This window comes from Motacilla alba, chromosome 2 (genome assembly GCF_015832195.1).
Source record: "Motacilla alba alba isolate MOTALB_02 chromosome 2, Motacilla_alba_V1.0_pri, whole genome shotgun sequence".
Taxonomy (NCBI): Eukaryota; Metazoa; Chordata; class Aves; order Passeriformes; family Motacillidae; genus Motacilla; species Motacilla alba.
This window is the reverse complement of record NC_052017.1, coordinates 42,979,387-43,000,332: the sequence shown is the minus strand read 5'-3', so window position 1 is coordinate 43,000,332 and position 20,946 is coordinate 42,979,387. Positions and strand designations below refer to the sequence as shown.

Genomic DNA, 20,946 nt, shown 5'->3' with positions numbered 1-20,946 from the left:
CAGAGTTCACTCCCAGAGTTCAGAAGCATGGTGGGAAATTTCATTCTGAACTTGACTTACTTATAAACATATGAGATGATTATTTGTTTTTTCTATAGGTATTCCTTTGGTTTTATTCTTTCTCCTCATGCTCTGGTTCTCATTCACTGTTACTGTGTGGAAGGAGGGGCTGTGCCTTATGTGCACCATCATTAATAGACCTTTTCTCTCTTTCAGAACAAGGAATGAAGAAAATGAGCAACATCTATGAATCAGCAGCCAACACCTTGGGAATTTTTAACAGCCCATGCCTGACTAAAGTGGAGTTGCGAGTTGCATGCAAAGGCATATCAGACAGGGATGCCCTCTCAAAACCAGATCCTTGTGTCATCCTTAAAATGCAGTCACACGGCCAGTGGTTTGAGGTGAGTGTTTAATAAAATCAAATTGATTCTTCTGGCACTTTAGGATGGCACAGACAAACTGCTGAGGGAAAATTGAAATAGCAAGAATGGTAAGAGAAGCAGCAATTTGAAGCCTGTGGCATAATCTTGCAAGAGCAAAGGGAGATTTTCCATTAACCCTATCACAGTTTGAATCAGAAACTTTGAACTTCTCTTTGGAATCTAGATTAAAAATCAAGATGAATAAAGAAAGAAGCAACTTCTGATGCTTCTGAAAACTTTTCCCTTCAGGCCTTATTTTTTCAAAAAAGCTATATAATAGCACAGATAATGATAGTGACCACGAGGCATTACAACATAAAGAGGAATACTGTGGAAGAGAGGAGGATTTATCATTAGTTGGTGAGGGATTTGGTGACAGAGTAGCTCGATTTGCAAATTTTGATCATTACAGTTGGATTCCTTGTTGCAGTTATTAAAACTAATGCGTTTGATGTATCAATTTGCCTTGTATTGCAGGTTGTATGTTTGATTAAAATCCTGTTTTGTCTTATTTTGCCTGATCATGGAAATGATTTCTTTGATAACTGGAAACATGGTGTCTTAAAGAAATTCAAATTGTAACTGTAGAACATAGAATGGAATGTAATATTTTTAATGACATCTTGTTAGTTATTTTACTTAAAAATTATAGTTGAGTGTTTGTGGTTAAACAAGCTGAAAGGTGTGACTTTAAAATGAGAATATAAAGTATGTAAGAGAAAATTGGGAATTAATTAAATCCAGTTAATTTTGAGTACATATTCATCCCTCTCTTTTCAACAGTTTTAGTATTCACCATGGGATTGTCCTATCTATGGAAAGATAAAAAATAATAATGGTGAGCATATGCAGAAAGCAAAATCTCAAATTCAGGGGTCTTTTAATTTTGCATTTTCAGCTAAGTTTTTCTGACTTTGAGGAGTTTGTTCCATTTATTCCAATCACTTTGACCTATGAAATTTTTCCATTTCAGGCCAACAAAGCCTAGGAAAGTTAAGGGTTTTTTGATGGTATTCTTCTTCTTTCCTTAGTTTGCTCTTGTGGAACCACTAGACATGTCCCTGGTAGAAAACCAGACTATAAATAGAAATAAAACTCTCACCATTGTTTTTAGTGTTGCAAAATCAGTCTGTCCATGTAATTGAAATTTCGGGTGACAAAATAGCCTAAAAAAGGGTAATCTTAGCTCTCTGTGTAGAAAAAAGGATTTAGCTGCACTGTGTGTAATCACAGAAATAGTAGAACTTATTCAAGAAATGGATTAACGGTCAAAATAAATGAAATGGCCCTTTTTGGAAAGGACACAATGAAAACTTTTATGCTGTCTCAGTTTTCTGAATAACTTTGGGTGCATTTACATACAGTTTGTCTCTGGCAGGGTAAATCGATTTAAATTATATATTCTGATGTAGTAATGGAGATTCCCTTTATTTTATGTGGTTTTTAATTTGGAAAATGATTGTCTGAATAGAATAAATCTTACAGAACAGATCTGCCCACCGATATGATTCTCATCTTACATCAGTTGCTGCTACTGTCTAGTGAGAGTCCGGGCAATTCATTTTAGAAAAAAAAGAGGTTTTATTAGTTCATGTTCCTATCAGTGCTGCAAAGTGAATGCCACTCTTCCATGATGAGTATTTTCTGACCAGCACCTTCTTAACAGAATTTTTAATTAAGTTCCTATTGCTGAGCTAAATTGAGCAGAGTCACTCAGGCATAGCTGGAGACATAATTTGGCTGGAAGAATCTTCTGCTGATGGCAATCAATGATCCAGTGAGACCTGAAAAAACAGACAAAGTAATAATTAAAAAATAATAAAATCCAGTAAAGTGAGCATATTCAATATAGAAATGGCAAAGAAAGAAGTAGAACTGAGGAGTGTAGATTTAGTTAGTGCCTTCATGAATTATCTCGATTTCCAGTTACCTTAAACCCCTTGGAGAACCAAACGTGCTGTAGCAAGATGCAGTATGACTGAAATGTACATACTGGTCACATGCTCTGGTTGTGTGGAGGTTTTGTCAGCAATTCAGCTGAATTGAAGGTGTCCGAAATACAGGTTGTGATCTGTGTAGGTTGTGCTCTTGCACAGAAGTGCTTTTGAAATCCATGGAAAGTACTGAGGGCTGGCTGCATGGCTGCTCTTGGGCCAGATGCAGCTGAAGCATGTGGGCTTAGGCTGATGGGATTGCGCTGTGCGTGAAGTTAGAGATTCTGGGATATAAGGGAATGGAGTGTAATATTTTTAATAACACCATGTTGGTTATTTTTACTTAAAAGTTATTGTTGATTTTTTGTGGTTAATCAAGCTGAAAGGTGTGCCTTTTAAAAGAGAATATAAAGTACGTAAGAGAAAATTAGGCATTTACTCAATCCAGTTAAATTTGAGTGCATATTCATCCCTCTCTTTTCAAGAGTTTTAGCATTCAGCATAGGATTGTCTTATATATGAAAAGATAAAAAATAATAATGGTGAGCATGTGCAGAAAGCCACCTAGAGGCGCAGACAATCCCTGAAAGTGAGTGATCTGTGCACATTTTTCTCTGGGAGAATTTTGGCAAAATATGTCAGCCTGTTGCTGAGGAAATTTTTTTTTTCAGTTCTGCAGTTCTGTGTGTGCATATGTGTGTGTTTGTGTAAATTATGCCACCTACACGTGTAAATATAGAATGAAAATGTGTTGATGCTCTTGTAGAGTGGGTAGGTACCATTTCCAGAGATTGGAAATGACGTCTAAGTATTCCTCTTAATTTTTTTTAACTGTGATTTTCCTGTTTTGTTTAGTTTTGGGGGGTTTTGTTTGTTTGTTTCCCAGGCACAGAATTGGTGAGGTTAGAAGGGACCTCTAGAAGTCACATGGCCCATGTGCTGCTCAGGTGAGGACACCTAGAGCCAGTTTCCCAGGACTGTGTCAGACAGGTTTTGAATATCTCTAAGGAGAGGGGTTCTGCATACTCCCCGGGCAACCTGTGCCAGTGCCTGGTCACTGTCACAAGCAAAAAAATGTTTCCTAATGTTCCAATCTTTCAACTAGTGCACATTGCCTCTGGTTCTGTCAGTAGCCACCAGTGAAAAGCCCAGCTCTGCTGTCTTTGGGCCTTCCCTTCAGGTATTACATTGATAAGGTGCCCCCTGAGTGCTCCAGGTGTGTCACCTACAAACTTGCTGAAGGTACAGTCTGCCCCATCATCTAGGTCATTAATGAATATCGAAAACAGGATCCAGTACTGACCCCTGTGCCCCACTGCTAGTTTCTGGCATCCAACTAGAATTTCTCTCACTGATAACCAGCCTCTGAGCCTGGCCAGCTTTCAGTCCACCTCACTGTCTGCTCATCCATTCTCTGTAGCAGCAGCTCCTCTATGAACATCTTATGGGAGGCAGTGTCAAAGGCCTTACTGGAGTCCTGGTAGAAAATACCTGCTGCTCTTCCTTCACCTACCAGGCCAGGTAGATCTACTTCATCTCAGGCATGACTTTTTCTTGATTGGCTACTCATTATGATTTTCTTATCATTAAGTGATTAAGTGCTGTACCGACTTTCCAGGAACTGAGGTGAAGTTGGTGGGCCTGTAGTTCCCTAGATGATTTGATGAGGGACACAAAACTCCTCACTAGTGAAACTATGTGGAACTTGGACAACTACTCAAAGAATTCTTGGTGCAGTCCCCCATTCTGGGACAGATATGCTTGCTGGTTTTTTCTTTTTGTCTGGGTAGATGTTTCTCTGTAAGAAAACTGGCACACTCACAAGTGTGCTCAGACACCCCCCCTCCATTTCCTTGTGTGTGCATGTTGGTGCTGGCTGAAAAGCACTATCTCCACCAAGCTAGAATGTAAATGATATGTTGTGTCTCCCAGGAAAATCAGCAGTTTACTCCTTCTCACACATGAAGCCTATCATAACAGGGTGTGATGCAGCATAATCTTAAATTCTGCTGTATTTATGTGCTAAAAGTAAATTACTGATCCAGGGCTGAATTTTAGCTCTTCTGGCCATCATTTTAGGCAGGTGCACACTAAGGGGTGCCCAAATGTTGTACTTAAGCTGTTTGTTTAGGATAATTACTCAATGGCTGTTTTTCCATCTTGACTTGAATGTGTTCAAGGAGTTTGAATACTCAACTAAGTTTCAGATGGTGAATGGCTGATGGTGATAAATTCCTTTGCTCCAATGATTATTTTACCCCCCTAGAGTGTGAATGTCCACGTGTAGTAAATGTTAACTGTTAACTAATGCATTGCATTGGAGCCTTCAGCTGAGATGTGCTGGCACTGACCTTCTCATTAACTCCTTAATCCTAAGGAAGTGTCTTAGCCCTGTTCACAGATTAGCTGCATATGGCAAATACCCATAGCACACGTTATTTTGAAAGCTGAGTAAGTTGTAGAGCTGTGTCTGGTCATACAAGATTTACATGAGATCAGGAAGTGTCACACAGGCTGACTTAGCCAGATGAAATGTGATATCTGGAGCTATGAAACAGAAGAGGAGCTTAGGAAGACAAGTAGTCATGTTTGGGAATCAGGGAGGGCTTCCTGTAGTTGTACTCTTCTGGCTTTCAGCAGCAGGACAGAGAGTGTCTGCTGCCTTGTGGATTTGAACAACCAGCTCAAGGTTTTGTGTTTTACCCAAAGCTTTTATTAAACCTCAGTAACTGCAGAGCAAATGAAGCAGCACCTAAAGACAGCCTGCAGCCTGCACTTATTAAAAATCATCTTGATGGACTTGGGTGAAATTGTTAAAATGGATAAGTTTGTTTACTGAAATAGATTTTGTTGTTGAAATGTTCTCTGAAGTCACAATTTGTGGAAAACTTTGTGAGCTTTGATAAAAATATATTTATATTCTTAATATAAAAGTTATTCACTTGTAATTCAGCACATCATTTCAAGGATCAGCTTGGCAGGACTAAACAAACAAACCTGAGTTTTCTGTGTTTCCTCTTCCTTTCACATCAACCTGCACATCCATCTGTATTTGCTTTTCCTCTTAGTCCTGTTCTCTCTTTTGTTTCATTTCTGAATTCCAGCATCCTTTTCCTTCCTCTGCCTTTTCATCTACCTCAGCCCTCAGCTCCCCATTTACATTCCCAGCACCTGCTGCCACGTTTCTCACCTCTCTGTATTGGAGACTGGGGGAAATTCCCTGCCCCTTCCTAGCATGGGTAAAGGATCTGAAGAGAAGACCCTGAGGCAGACTTCAGCTCTTTGTTTCCATAGATACCCAAAAGTAGCTTTCATGTTATCCATCTGTGGCTGTTACAGCCCACTGCAGAAGCCAACAAGCCATGAAATAGGGGAGTCTGTGGGATGATATATTCCATGACTCTTCCAAACTGTTCCAAAATAAACACAAAAATATTGTGAAGAGGCAAAAAATCCCCACTCACAAAAAATTACATCCTTTTTAGTTCATTTTGATGAACAGGTAATAGATGAAGCATTTGGATTGAACTGGAAGTTTCTATGATCAGAAAGAAGAGCTACCACCAGCAGCCATACAGAATGAGGCTTGAGGCTGTCTAACCCCATCTTGCATCTAGTTGCTAGTTGATGAGGGTGAAGAAATACGGGATCAGAGAAATATAGAAGTGTCTTTCCACCTTGTTCTTCCAGCTCTCAGTGATCTGCAGCTCAGGGAGTTCTTAAACAGGAGTTTATGCCTTTGAAGTTGTAAAAAAATCTTGGTAGAATAACTTCCATAACTTAGTTAAAATAATTTAAAAAATTCTGTATATAAAAGATAAAATTTTAGGATATCCTGGGACATAAGTGTTCAGCAGCTTAAGTGGGTGCTGAATAAAGTAATATTACTTGTATTTTTTGAATTTAGCTCTTGCTGATTATTTAAAGTTCCTTTTTCCTGTATTAAAGGAGACAGAAAATCCCTGTTCATTTTCTCAATGCCATTTGGTATTTTATTCTTCTGATTTGTCCATGACTGTATAAAAAGGCATCCTTTATTTCGAAGATTCAGCATACTTAACCTATCACAAAACATAGATTTGTTTGGGTAGTTATTTGAGCTATGTTTACTTCAGAGCATTGCAGTGTTGCATTTCCACAGTGATTTCTGAGCAGTGATTTGGGATTTATTATCTGCTTAAAAGAACTGCAAGGCTTCACAGTGGGCTGCCTTATAGGAATTTGATGGGTTTGGGTTGGTTTTTTTAAATAATTCCCTAGTCAATGCTAGAGCAGATTCTAGATACTATTTTTCTGATTTCACTCTTGAGATTTCAACTTGGTGAAGAAACATCCTGTATGAAATTAATTTTAAGTAAAGGAGTCACAGTAAGATGAACATACCATCTTAGGAAGATTTTTCTCTGACAAAGAAAGGAACTTACAAAGTTCTGATTAAATGTTTTATATCATATTGTGCCAAATTTGATGGCAAACAGATGCTTTCACTGAATAGAGATTATGAATTTAGCTCTTCTCTTTGTGAAGAAGTTTCTGATTCATTTGCAGATTTGGGAGTTTTTCTCTACTGGGTGTAGAAGAGGGCTGATAATTGGAAATGCTACCTGCAAGTTCTCTGACCAAAGCTTAGATCAAAGTCTTTAATGAAATACTAGATCTATTGTAAAATTTGATTTATGCAGATCCTGGTTGATAATAGCCAATGGGGAAGAATTGAGTCTTTAATTGAAATGAACAAGACTTTCATCAGGAAATAAAGCCAATGGGATTTTTTCTAATTAAGCCACAAGGTCCTACCTTTCCTCACTCAGGGCTGGCAGTCAAGTTGATTGGCCCCTCCTGCCCAGATCATTCAGGCCTTCAGAGCACTTGGTCTTATATGAGCACAGGTCTATGCCCTGCACAACTTGCAGGTGATGATCTTTGAGTACAGCTTTTGATTAGTGAACTTTGGACCTAGGAAAAAATGAGAACAATCCTGCTGCATTCACTTCCCAAGGGATGTTCCTAGAGGATAATGCCTCAGAGTTTTTTGGGTGCCATTCAACTTATCTTGTTTTCACTCATCACAGTGAAAGCTGTGATTTTATTTACACCATAGCACTGTGCCTGTGTATATGCCTTTATGGTTTAGTTCTTCCTCATAATTCAATATCGTACTTTTCTTTCTCCTCTTTCATCAAGTCTCTGTTGATGCTAATGAATGTTGCTTTCCTCAAAATGATTTGGTAACCTCTGTTGCTGCCAAGATTTGCTTTTAGCTTCTGCTTTCTCTTCCTGGTACATTTCCTTGAAGTCTTTCTGGATGGTGTGACTGTCAAAGACGGCTCATCTTTTTCAAGCACCACTGGAAGTCTGTGGGGTCAGGCTGCAGGCTAATTGAATGTTTTATCTTGGTCCATTCTCAGCCTGAATCCATCTAATCAGATATCTTCCTTTCCAAGCCTTAATATTTTGGAGGCACACTTTCTTCCTAGGGTTTTCCTGCTGAAGACCTCCTGTCGTTAACTCTTTCTGGAAAAAGAAAAGTTTTCCACATGGAGGGAATCTGCTATGCAGTTTTTCTCCATGTCCGAGAGAGCATCATTCAAAATACACTGTTCAGCCCCTGATGCACTTAGTACATTTTTACAAATATATATGAGTAAGCTCAAAACCTGGAACTGTAATTAATATTACCCTTCTTGTTAAAAAGAAAGAGAACTCTCTGAGGTCTTTCCAAGCTACTTATGCAAAGTTGGAAGTCTGATAACTAAAGGCTGTAACTTTCTTGTGTTGGCAAACATTTGATAAGAAACTGGTACTGGGAATTGTTTTCCTCCTGTGCCTAGTTCAGAAATATGAACAACATTAGGTTTAATGATATTTTTCTTTTTAGACCCCAGGTAGTAATATGTCTATTTATTTTAAATCCATTTTATAACAACTCCCTCTTGGTTTTACCTCATCTATCACTGCTGCTTTTTCTTGAGCCTCCTCCTTGTCTCAGCAGTTAAAGACAGCCACAGTGCTTTTTTCCTGTCTTTTTTAATCAGCTAGTCTTTCAGCTTGAACTCATTTGAATCAGACAGATTGTCTCAACTGAAAACAAATACTGTCATGTTGAGTCAATATACATGAAATATCATATTATTCCACCAGCTCAAACATCATTTTCTGCCTCTGTAGTGCAGTTTGTGAAATGTAATGCATGTGCAAAGGACAGAGAGTAGATGTCTTTGTCTCTTATTGAGAGTGGTCATATTTGGGTGGATGATTCCTCTCTACCAGAGCTGGAAGCTGGCCTCTCTGTCCAACTAACCTCTTCAGGCCCCCTGTGTTCAAGCTGTGGAGAATGAAGAGTTATTTTTTTACATAATTTAATAGAACCAAGTGTACTCCTGAGAAGTCAGGAGGGAGTGCTTATGTATGAGAGGTGGTAAAAGCTACATGGTCTCTCCCTGAAGCTGTGGCCTGGAGCATCCTCTCCCAGGAAGATCTTCCTTTGGGGCTGATTTCCAGAAGCCCTCTGCCTGGTAAATCAGCCCCTAGGAAAGCCATGGAAAAGAAACGTAGGATCATGTAGTCATTTTTCTACGTTAGGAAATAGTTACATGCTTCAAAATCAGTTCAACACTGCACTAGCTTAGAGGGAAACCTGAATAACCCATACTTGTCTACATCCTATTTCAATGTCCAGAGGATTAGGGATTATGGAAATGTTTGAGGAACTCTGTTCTTTCCTGGTAAACAATTTTTTTATAGCCATTCCTGCAGCAGATGTCTTCAGCCAGGGTGTGTCTGTGTTTGCAGGTAGCACTGTGCACTCACCTTGACTTTCATACCTGTGGAGGAACGAGGCTGGGTACTCTGGTGTCAGATTTCTCTGTGGCTTTGCAAACATTTGTGTATTGTTGCTGGTAGAAACATTTTGAGTGGTTTTAAGTTACTTGAAAATTTTGCCTTCCTCTTAACTTTTGAGTAATCGGATTGCAGACATGAAATACTAAGAGAGAACTGAGAGGAGTTCTCATCTGTTCTTGTATTTATGACATTTAAAATGTTGAAATACTATGGCTGATGAAATATTTTACTCTACATTAATAAAAGCACTTTTTTTACCTCATTAACAGGGCAGCCGATTTCCTCTTCCCATGCAGTTTTAGCTATTTCTTTGTTGTTAATGTACTTTCATCAATGTTTCTAATCATCCTAAGATGTGCTTGTAAATACTGCCTTTAGCCATGCTGTCTATTTGATGGTTCTTAATTCATGCTTCACTAACTTTTCACAACTTTTTCTCAGGACAGTTTTCCATAAAAGCTGTGACTCACACAGCGTTCTCAGTCACGTGTATACACATAGGCAATAAAACAAGATTTTTCCAATATTTACTCTTTTTTTAACCATGTCAGGCCTTATAGTTTTGTTGTATGAATAGGGTAAGGAAAAAAAAAAAGGAAGAAGAGACCATTAAAAATGCTTTCAAAATTATCTAGGGAAGATATTAGGGAAAAGAAGGTTTTACAGTGTTCCCACTCCTTCTTAGCCCTGAATAACTGGTTTGGTAGGAATATATACAGGAGGAATTCTATACTGTCAGCAGCTCTACATTAAAAAAAAAAAAAAAAAGTCTTTTGCTCTCTTCCTCTGCAGTTTAATTATCTATCAGATATGTAGTATTTTAAACTTGGATGGAGAGTCTAAGGCTGCTTTTATCATGGGCAGGCAGATGCACATTTCAGATTATCTCAGTAATATGCCTTCCTCTCATGAGCTATTTTTTACAGATACGCAAACTTCACACATCTCCAGGACAGATTTTAAGCCTGGTTTGACTTCAGTAGTTTGACAGATTGTGATAAACCTACAATAAACAGGAATCTTTGGAGCTGCTTTGTAAGTAGATAATTCACTTGATTGACACAGTACACTGATTCTTAACCTGTAACATCAGAATGGAACTGAGAAATTGGCAGCAGTGTGAGCCTTTTCTGTATTTGCTCTGAGGGGTTTTAGGGTCTAACACAAATTGTTTCCTGAAGAAAAAGAGCACTTATGAAACTCTGAGAATAAGTGATTTAGAAAAACAGTCTGAACTACTGTAAATGTGTTTTGAGAAGACTTCTATTCAAATATTGATTGACCAGGGATACTCAGTTCATTTAGCTGGTTTGGCTTAAAACCATTACATAATAAGGGAATGTGCTGTTGACACAAATTGATGGAGTTCAAGTTTATGCAAAGGAAAGTAGAAGCAATTTCCCTGGAACTGCTATTTTCCATATTGCCTCATGTTTGGTAGTAGCTTAAAAATATATTGTACCAGTTATGTTGTAACCAGGCCAGAATACAGACTCCCTGAAATCTGAATTGAAATGTCAAAGCTACATTTCTGTACAGATGCGCTGACCTCATCTGTTAACAGATATTCCAGGATTTGCCTGATTTTTTTAAAAGTTTTTTTTTCAAAAATTGGATGGATTGATTTTTTTCTTTCTTCCCTTGAGAACTTTACTATTTTGCCTGTAAAAAGAGGTAATCAAAGAAGAGCCACATTGCATCAACTACCAGAATTGTGATTTCTGCTCTTGCTTCTTTGCCACTCTTAGTGTTGTCCAAAAGAAGATCCTAGATGCAAACTAGTAAGACTAGTCTCTGAGGAAGAGGAAGCCACAGGGCTGAAAATATCCCTTTCTGGCAGAGGGCTTAGAGTGGCTGCTACAACCACCGTGCCGCTGCTGCTGACAGCAAAGTGAAATTGTACCAATCCTGGCTCTACAAAGGTGCTTATTTGTGAAGAAAATTTTAGGGCCCTTCAGACAATCCATATGAAGCCCATAATATTTGGGTGTGGATTGTGCAGGTGATCTGTATAAATTTACCTGCCTTTTGTTCAAAATGTTGCACTTAAAAGATGGTAGAATAAAAATAGCTGACAATCCAGTTCTTGGGTTGAACAGTCTCCTCTAGAAGAACACATACGTCATTGGAACTGGAATCATTGCTGTAGCTCCCAATGAATAACTTTTGTGTTCAAAAGGCCTACAGTTCAGCTACTTTTTAGTTTGAAATTCATAAAATGTTAATGGCAACTATCTGAGGTGAATGCCATAATTTTGTGAGATACTCAGGTTTATTCCACACCACCAACCTGGAATGTTGTGCTTTTGAAGCAGAAAACTGTCCATTGTGGTAATCTGGATTTGTCATGATAAACTTAATCAGAAGGATCTGAGGGTTTTTTTTTTCCAAGTGAATTTCAATTTTTTAAAAAGTCAATAAAAATACGAGGTTTGAGACTTTTGTTTTTCAAATATTTGGAGAAGTTCATTGCCTAGCTATGGCACCAGCTGGCTTGTGTATGTCGTTGGTGTAGAACCAGCTGCTGGTGCAGAACCAAGTGATGCACTACTTGCCTTCTATATGCCTCCTCAGAGAAACATTAGGTTGATCATTGTATCTTGTTGTATTTAACTTTAAATGCTGTTTGAGGGCTGATTAGTCTGCTGTTGCCTTGTAAGTGGGGTAAACTTAAAAGCTTATGCTGTGTCACTGCCAAATGAACTGGACTAGCTTCAGCAGCCTTACTCCCCTGGCTGCCCTTCAGGTTCCACATGGATGCAGGAACTGTTTTCACTGACAGCGTCATTTGCTGTTTTAAAACTGTATTTGCACTTCTCCAGCTTATATTGGGCTTTTCAGCTGCCATGTATGTGTCTTCCCTATTCTGCACAGCAATATACAAGACAAATTCCCATGCCTTTGTTTCTCTATTTAAAGTCATTGGCATTATGTTCATTGTCATCCAATGTTTCAGTACTCTTTTTACAGTCCCACGTGGACCTAATTTTGTTGAAGGACCTGTGATTGCCTACTTGGTTCCTTGATCCTTTCATTTAAATACCAAAGTAGATCCTTGACCATCTTTGCATTAGTCTTACTCCTCCTCTTAATAAAAAAGCTGTCGTTGAATATCCTAGAAGGAACCCACAAGGATCAGCAAGTCCAATTCCTGGCCTTGCACAGAACCATCCCCAAGAGTCACACAGAGTGCTGGAGAGAATTGTTCAAAAGCTTCTTGAGCTCTGTCAGGCTGGTGCTGTGACCACTTCCCTGGGGAGCCTGTTCAGTGCTCAACCACCCCTTGAGGTAAAAAGTGCATTTCCTGATGTCCAGCCTAAACCTCCCTGGACGCAGTTTCATGCCATTTGGTAAGGAGTGTCCATTCTTCCTTCCTTAGTTCGGTGGGGCTTACTTGGCTTTCTGCCATATTTAGCCTTATAGCTCCACAATGGTATCATGTCTAAAATATTATAGACAAATTTTCCTTTTTCATATATGTAATTTCTATTTTTCTCTGAGAATTTATTGAGATTCTCTAAGAATATCAGAAAATGTTGATGATAACCAACCATGCGGTGAAGAGTGAGACTTATCCTTAACAAGTTAAAATTCTACACACAACATTGGTTCCACCCAAAACTGTTACTTTTGAATTCAACTTGCATGTAATGCTGTTTTGCAATTTCTGGAGATTTTTGCCCGGATTTTGCTTGGTTTTGAATTTGCTGCTGAACATTGAATTGCTGCAGTGACAAAAAAATAAAGTGTTCACAGGGCTTGTGTGCTTGTTTTTTCAATTTATATTCTGGACTTTGCTTTTCAAGTTTGATCTGATGTTGTCTTGATTTAAAGTAGCCATGTCCAGACTTTCAGATACCCCTGTCTTTTGTGGGAAAGAAGGTGGTTTCAAGTCCCAGTTTTAATGGAAAACAACACACTTAGTGTAACTCTTCCAACTTGGTAATATTTTGGTCTCTGAGCTGTTGTGATGGAAACATTTCCAATTTGCAGAATTTGGGTTAAGAATGACAGAAAACATTATAAAACATTAAGGAACCATTCAGAATTTTTCTTTATAATTTAGAGAAGCTGTACATATACTCTCCTAAGCTGGGCATCAGCAATTTAGGTTTGTGTTATTTTCAGAAGGGCAATTCTATGACAAATACATGCATCTTTAATTAATTTTGAAACCAAGGAAGTCCATAATTTTGAATACATTTTAATTGTATCAGTTGGGAATATTTTTAAATAAGATTCTGACATAACAATAAAGTTCACAGAGTTTACATTCTCATGGTTTGCACCTTTCCATCTGGATGTCCTCTTTCAAAGCAGCCACGTGCTCTTACCCATTTAACTTGAGCACAGCTGATGCAGGCTAATTACTTTTTCCTCCTTTTCATTGTATCACTCTGCTTTTTCTGCTGATTTCAGCTGGAGTTGGAGGTCAGTCTATTTAAAGAGCCCACACTTTTATCTCGATGTCTCTTGTGAAGCGTTGTATAATTTGGCTACTCCTGGGGATGTTTGTGGTGAGAATACATAATTTACTGACCATCTGTCTGCCTTTTCCCTCCATTACAGATGTGGAGAGGAAAAGCTGAAAAGAAGGCAATGATGTAACACGTAGAACTTGGTTGCTGACCAAGTTACATACTGTGATTGATTGTCATTCAGAAGTCTTCTTGGTGCCAGAAGTTGGTGCTATTATATGAAATTCAAAGGAGGGCTGGTCTGTGTCACACTGAAGAGAAGTATTTATGAAGGATTTGTTTATTCTGAAAGCAGTTAGTTGAGGTTTTTCATAACATTATTATTGATTTCCTTACAACTCTATATTGCCTTCAGACTGTATTCAAAACCCCAGGCTGCACCTTACTTTGTGACCAGCATTCTTGTGTGACAGCTGTGGGGGTCCCTGTTCTCCCCAGCAGGGAGCCACCCTAAGTCCTGGATGACCTGGCTGGAAGGGCTCATGTTAGTTTTATTTGGGCATGGTATGTATTTTTGAATGTGAGAAAGTGGAGAACAAGACAAGATGGAGCAAACACTACTGTAGAATCAAAATTAGATTGTATCTAAAAAACAATAGCATGGAAACTTTAGTACAGCTTGGAGAACAGCAGAGTGATGTTCCAAGAGAAGCCTAGAGAATAGATTTTTGGATCTGAGATTATTTTAAAGGACATCTGTGGAGGACAGATTATTTAAAGGACATTTTAAAGGACAGCAATGTGAGGAAGGAAAATTTCATTCATTTTACTTCTTTATGAATGCTTCAAAATAGTTTCAGTAAAGCTTCCGGACTCTAGAGACTTCTGGAAAGCCACTCTGTCCTAGAGAACAAGTCCTGTGAGGAGTGGCTGAGGGCACTGGATTTGATCAGACTGGAAAGAAGGAGGCTGAGAGGACACCTGAATGGAGTTTGTAGAGAGTTGAGTGTTGGTCTCTTCTCCCAGATGAAATAGCCTCAAGTTATACCAGGAGAGGTTTAGTTCAGTATTAGGAAAAAAAAATTTTCACCAAAGTGTTTATTGAGCGTTGGAATAGGCTGCTCAGGGAAGTGACTGAGTCACCATTCCTGTAGTAATTTAAAAGTTCTTTAGATGTGATGCTTAAGATTATGGTTTAGTGGTAGACTTGGCAGTGCTGGGTTTATGCTTTGACTTTGTGATCTTTAAGGTAATTTCCAAACTAGATGATGCTATGCTTCTATCCTGTTTTCATTCTCAGTGGAATAATCTTATAGGACCCAAGGCTTGGCATGTAGCTCAGTGGGATCATACTTTACTGGGGTTTATACCTGGATGGATGCTGTTGCTGTTGATCCTTTTTGCCAGAGTGACAATACCTCCAGTCTGTCATGGTGTGTCTGCAGAGAAATGTTTAATGCAGCAGATTGCAGTAGGTATAGGCGTGATGGACATAATCTTCACCGTCCCTTCTAAAAGTGATCTCTTACACTCTTCAGGGACCTTCTATTTAATTTCACAATTTGCAGTTTTATTCTAAAAACTTTATGTATGCAAATTCAGACCTTAAGTAGTCCTTTTGCTGAAGTGATGATTTTGTCCCAATTTCTTGCCATGGTGTTGTGTGTATTTATAATTACTTAGCTATGAGGCCTTAGGGGCAGGAAATACATCTTCTGTTTTATTTGCAAAGAATAGTAAGAACCTTTCCAAAGTCTTTAGGTGTCATTGCAATAAAATAATCAAAATGATGGGTCTCTGAATAGTAGTAAGTCTGATATGTTGAAATGAACTAGTAACCTACCTTGGAGTGAAAGCTTCTTATTTGAAAAGAGCAAAACACTCTTGGTCATTTTTTGGTATCTTTTGCTTAGAGAAAATATTAAACGTGGCTGACCACTTAACTTGGCTGGAGCTATCTTCATGCAGCTTTTTTTATATTTTATAAGCAATTATCCTGCAATATGGAGTGTTTTGATTTAGCCACGCTTTTAAAAGATCAGCATTCATGGCACATGCAGTGAAGAGCAATTTAAAATTAAAAGGCTGCTTTAGACTTTTAGGAGCACCTGGATCTTATTTTAGAAGCAATTGGAACCCTGGGCCAGCACCTTGTAGGGCAATTTAAATTCTTCTTTTTTATTATTTTATTTGAGTACTTGGTAAGGAATTGATTTGAACAGCACGGTGCTGAGCTCTTCAGATTTTGAAGTACTTCCAATTCCCAGTCACATATAGCTGCAGATGATGATCTTCTCTTAGTTCTACAAAGCCAGGCATCTTAAGAATATCACCCAGACAAAGAAGTGAATCTATACTCCTTTGATTTATCAAACATTTTTTTCTTTTTTCTTACGCATAGAAGTAGTTTCTTAGGTCGATAGGAAGACACATAAATTGCAAAAAAAAAAGAAAAACAACAAACCAGACATAAATTAGCAAAATTGTACCATGTCTATTCAGCATCTGAAGAAAGTCTTTTCATCAGTAAAACATTCATAAACATTGCAATAAATTCTGTGCATTGGTTTATCCAGGGTAAAGGGGCAGGGGAGAAATAAACAATCCTTTAGTTATATTCAATATTTTATTTGGGAGTGTCCTGTGCCCCATGGGAGACAGAAGACCTGTAGGAATGAGGTGAAGGGAAGGAGGGAATCATCATGTAATGAAGGGTGATCATTATTCAGAGACAAAAGAGACACTGTGGCTGCACAGGTTGTCTTCATTCTAGAAATTACTACTCTGAGCACTTGGTTTTGAACCACAAGTCTTCACCCTAATGATATTTTTGGAAAGACCTATGCAGATAGAGGGATATAGTGGTGCTTTACTCATATAAAGTGACACAAGACAACCATGTCCTTTCTTAGCTTTATTTTCAAAAGTACAAAACCATGGCAAGATCCATTCTCAGCAAGATGTAGGAGCTCTCCTAAATACAAGGATTAGGGATTTTTGTTCCTGCTCTCCATAGGGCACTCAGCCCCTTATGGAGAGCAGGAACACAGTTGGGTTTGTGAGCAGGTAGGGCTGCAGGATTGAGTGATTCAGCCGCTGGAAATGCTCCGAGATGTGAACTGTCAGCAAGAACCTTTACAATGCACTAGCTGCAATACAAGAAGCTGCCAACTGGCAGCTCATGGTAAAAGATTACAACTAATTGTGGTGGTGCTCAGAGATTGTGTGGGGAGGTGTACTACCTGTACAGAAAGGTTTTATAAACTAGAACTGGGAAACAGTGAGCATGGCATTAAATAGCATCACCATCTCCCTGTACAGGGTGGATTTCTTGTAAGAGACTGGAGGGAAGCTGATGACTTTTCAAAAAACTCTCAGTGTATTTTTGCTTTTGGGTTGAGATAAAGAAATCATAAGATATATTAGAGGTTTCACTGGAGTGTGGAGGAGGAGAATGTATAGTCTGAATATTTTGTTTTCTGTCTGAATCACTAATGTGCTACCAGTCAGTTTAATTAGAATAATTACTCATGAAATATATAATTGGTGTGAATCCTCCTGCAGATTATATAGAGAGCTTTTGAAGAGGAATGTGGTTATTTGATACTGATCCTGCAAACATTTATGCATGCTCTTAGCTCAGCATGCATGAATCAGTGTTGTCCTATTGAGTGGGGAAAGGAAGCTCTCCTCTAGCTAAGGGGCTTTGTGAAATTGAGCCTCACCAGTGGGCAGCATTTCTCTGTGACCATGCAATTTGTGGCAAGTCCAGTGTTTTAGGGATGCCTCCTGTAAGGGCCTGCTGTCTCCCTCAAGCAATTGCTTGTTCTGGAAGGACAGTAACTGTGAATGACCAGGCGGTGGCATGTCCTCTATGGCTGTGTTTGTGTCTGGGTCTCTAAAGGGATACTCCTCATGTGTCCTCTCTGTGAGGTTATTTTGGCACCACTATGCTGTGTTTCTCCTGCTGTGGAGAAATGACCCAGTTGTAGTACCCATGGGGGAAACAGTGTTCTTGCTTTCTTGTGAACCATGCTGGATCATTTCCAGAAGCAGGTTCAGCCTGTGGCAGTGCACACACCTTTTGAAGCTTGTGAGAAGTGAGGATGGGAAGCTGATGGAGCTATGTGGAAGACTGGCCTGAGGTGAGTTAGGCTTGCCTGGGTTTAGGTAGCTTTGGTTTTCCCTGTGAAAAAACTTGAAAAAATTGAGCAATTGTTGTAGATACTGATAAATGCTACCATTTGATCCCCTTTTTCCTCCCCAGAAGAGTGGTTTGGTTTTTGCTTGGGTTTCAGGGTATTTTGGGTTTTTTTTAGTAAGTTTTACTGTTGGTTATTTTGTTGGGGTTTATCACGTAAGTACCTAATGGTTCCAGTTTTAGGGTCTTCCAGTTTTTTGAGCAAGTAACCTTGAGAGTCTTGTTCTCCTTTCCTTGTTCGTCTCTTGTGTCAAAATTATTTCTTATCCTGAGGTTATATGACAGATAGCAAACTTAATGCTAAAGAAGGTCCTGTCAACATGTTTAGGCAGCCCTGCTCTTTGTTTAAGATTTTCTTCTTGTAGTGTATACTAATGTGCTTTGGTGTAGTTTGATGGTCTAATTTGACTGTAACAGTAGATTCTGTACTGTTCAACTGTGAAAGAAAGTTTACAGTTTTCATTATTCTTGGGCAGAAAGAGTTGAAAGCCTTTAGAGTTTTTTTATTATTTTTATTATACTTTGGGTAATTTCACATCTCTTTTTTGGCATGCAGTACAGGGTGTAACATAAAAATATGTGATTCAGCAAAAGCTGTGAAAGGATTTCTGTTATTGTGGTGTACAAAACTACAGATACTGCAAAAAAGACTGAAAAAGAATGGAGTGTGGTGTATCTAGGGAGTAGGACTGTGCCACTTCATGGACTTACTTATTGGTTCACAGAATTAACTGTAGTGCTCTCTTGAGTATTCTGTGTGCACTAGAAAACTTAGTGAAGCTGTATCAGATACTCTTTCCTATCCAGAAAAGCAGAAACCATCCACTGTTTGATAAAGTTGCATCTCTCCTTTGCCATTATCAGGAACCCAGTCCCAGATGACCTTATCATTAGTTCAGCTCATGACCTGTTATTTCCCAAAGGCTGGTCTTGCCTATTTGATGTTAAATATCTCTTGTTGCTCTGATGGATCCCCCAGTGCACCAAAGCCATCCTTGCCTTTGAGCCTTGGTCCTTCTTCCAGTTGCCAGTGGCACCTTGGGCAGCACTAGGAGACTGCAGCAGCAATTTGGATCTAAAACAACGACCTCAAGAACTTTGTAGATAGACAGAATTGCCAATTGTCTCCTTATTCTGTCATAGAAAGAACCAAAATAGATATCATCTTACGTGTCCTTCTACTATGACATTTTTACTATTATCTGTGGATTCATAACTTACATAGAGAAAATGTTCCTGAGTTGTTGTGTTGTCTTCTGGTTTGGTAGTACTGGCTCTTGTGCCTTTACATATTTGAAAGTCCCACAGTATTGGCTGCTTTGCAAACTTTTTGTTCTGAATCGTGAATTTAGCAAGCACATATCAGTGAATTTCAGATGAATTAAAACCAGTGTCAGACATGGTTTCAAGCTCCTTAAGTGCAACAACAAAAAACACATTAAATGATATGTGAAATCCGTGTAATGATACAAATTTTCTGAAGTTCAGCTATTCTCTTAAGGATATAGAGCACAACATTTCTCTCCTGGTGGCCAGAAAGTTTAAGTAGTTCAAATTAGTGCTTTTCTCCCAGTTGCTAGGACAAGAGGAAATGACGTCAAGTTGCACCCAGGGAGATTTAGATTGGATTTTATTAAACAGTTGTTCATCACAATGCTTATTGAGCACTGGAACAAGCTGTCCAGGGAAGTGGTAGAGTCCCTGGAGGTATTAAGGAGACCTGTAGATGGACATGGTTTAGTGGTGGACTTTGCAGTGCTGGATTAACAGTTGGACTTGATGATCTTGAAGGTCTTTTCTAGCCAAAACAATTCTCAGCCTCTATAAATTTATCTTCTGTATGCTCTTTTGCATCCTGATCAGGCAATAAGCCTGTAAGACTTCATATTTTAAAAGTCTGTGAATAATATATTGGTTATATGTCAAATAACCATCAGTTACATTCCTATGCAAACCATGTCTTTTCTGTCCCAGCCCTTCTCTACACCTCACCTTTGTTGTCTTTGCATAAAATAAAGAAAATCAGCCTATCTCCTCATATTGTAAGCCTTATACAGTAGTGTCAATTTGTTTTCATAAAACACCATGGGTATTTGTGATGTTGTATGTGGTTAAAAAGACCAAAACATAAAAACCAAACCAGAACAGAAAAACCCCACATAGCAGCAAACCCCTTATAATATTTTCGTAGATCTGACAAGTTCTCTGGGGTTGTCACATTAAAAACTGCTGCACACTGCACAGCCCAGACTGTGCTGTAGTACAGAATAAGTGCTTCAGTTTCTTCATTCTGGTGAATGTCACAAGTCCCATCACTCAGAAACATGCATATTTGACTTTGTTAACTGCTGCTTCTAGACAGCTGCTCAGAAACGCTGGACAAAGCAGCAAAAAAAACTCCATGTAGATGTGCAGAAAGGAGAGGGAGCTCTAAGTTCATATAACTCAAAGTAAAACAAAAAGAAAATAGAGGAGTAGAAAACAGATTTTTTTTCCCCTGCATTTCGCAAAGCGTTAGCAAAATCTCTGAATAGGGGGAGACAGAGACTTGTGAGGAAGCTGCTGTCTTAAAATATTTGAAGGGAAAACTCAAGCAGCCATATGTTATAACATTTTGGCTGGAAGTGTGTTTGACTGTTTTTTATAATTTTATATAAATGTTTGAAAAATGTAATGAGAAAGTTGTTATCTCCCTTTTACAAAAACAAGGCATGCCCCCTCCTGTCTAACTTTGGCCAGCTTGTTCTGAACGGTCGAATTCCTGCAGCCATTTCAGGGAGGAGGGTAAGCATCACTCCTTTGTACCCGTGGATGAAGAACTGAGAATTAAATAGGAGAATTGAGAATTAAGAATTAAATTGAGAATTAAGGCTGGTTGGTGGCAGAGCCTGGGCTCTAGAGTTCAGTGCCTTGACCCAGAAGGTTTCTCTCTCTGATTATCTGCCTAGCTTATGTATCTCTTCATGTAACATTTTTTTTTTTTTTGCAGGTTGATTTATACTTGTACCACTTCTGTGAGGTTTAACAGCACTGTTGTGCTCTTTATATAGATGTAGACTCCAAAACCAGGTGATCTAAGTGAATGTCCAAGGTTATACAAGTATCTATGAAATAAAAGGGACTGT

At 38.7% G+C, this 20,946-nt stretch overlaps 1 protein-coding gene across 3 annotated transcripts in view; it reads left to right on the top strand.

Moving 5' to 3' along the window:
• CPNE4 (copine 4) overlaps positions 1-20,946 on the top strand; it is a 229,561-nt gene that overhangs the window by 50,065 nt on the left and 158,550 nt on the right. For all 3 annotated transcript variants that reach the window (XM_038127999.1, XM_038128000.1, XM_038128001.1), the window contains one exon: positions 217-404. In XM_038127999.1, coding sequence (XP_037983927.1) covers positions 217-404 — 188 coding nt within the window. The remainder of the gene's footprint in view (positions 1-216; positions 405-20,946) is intronic.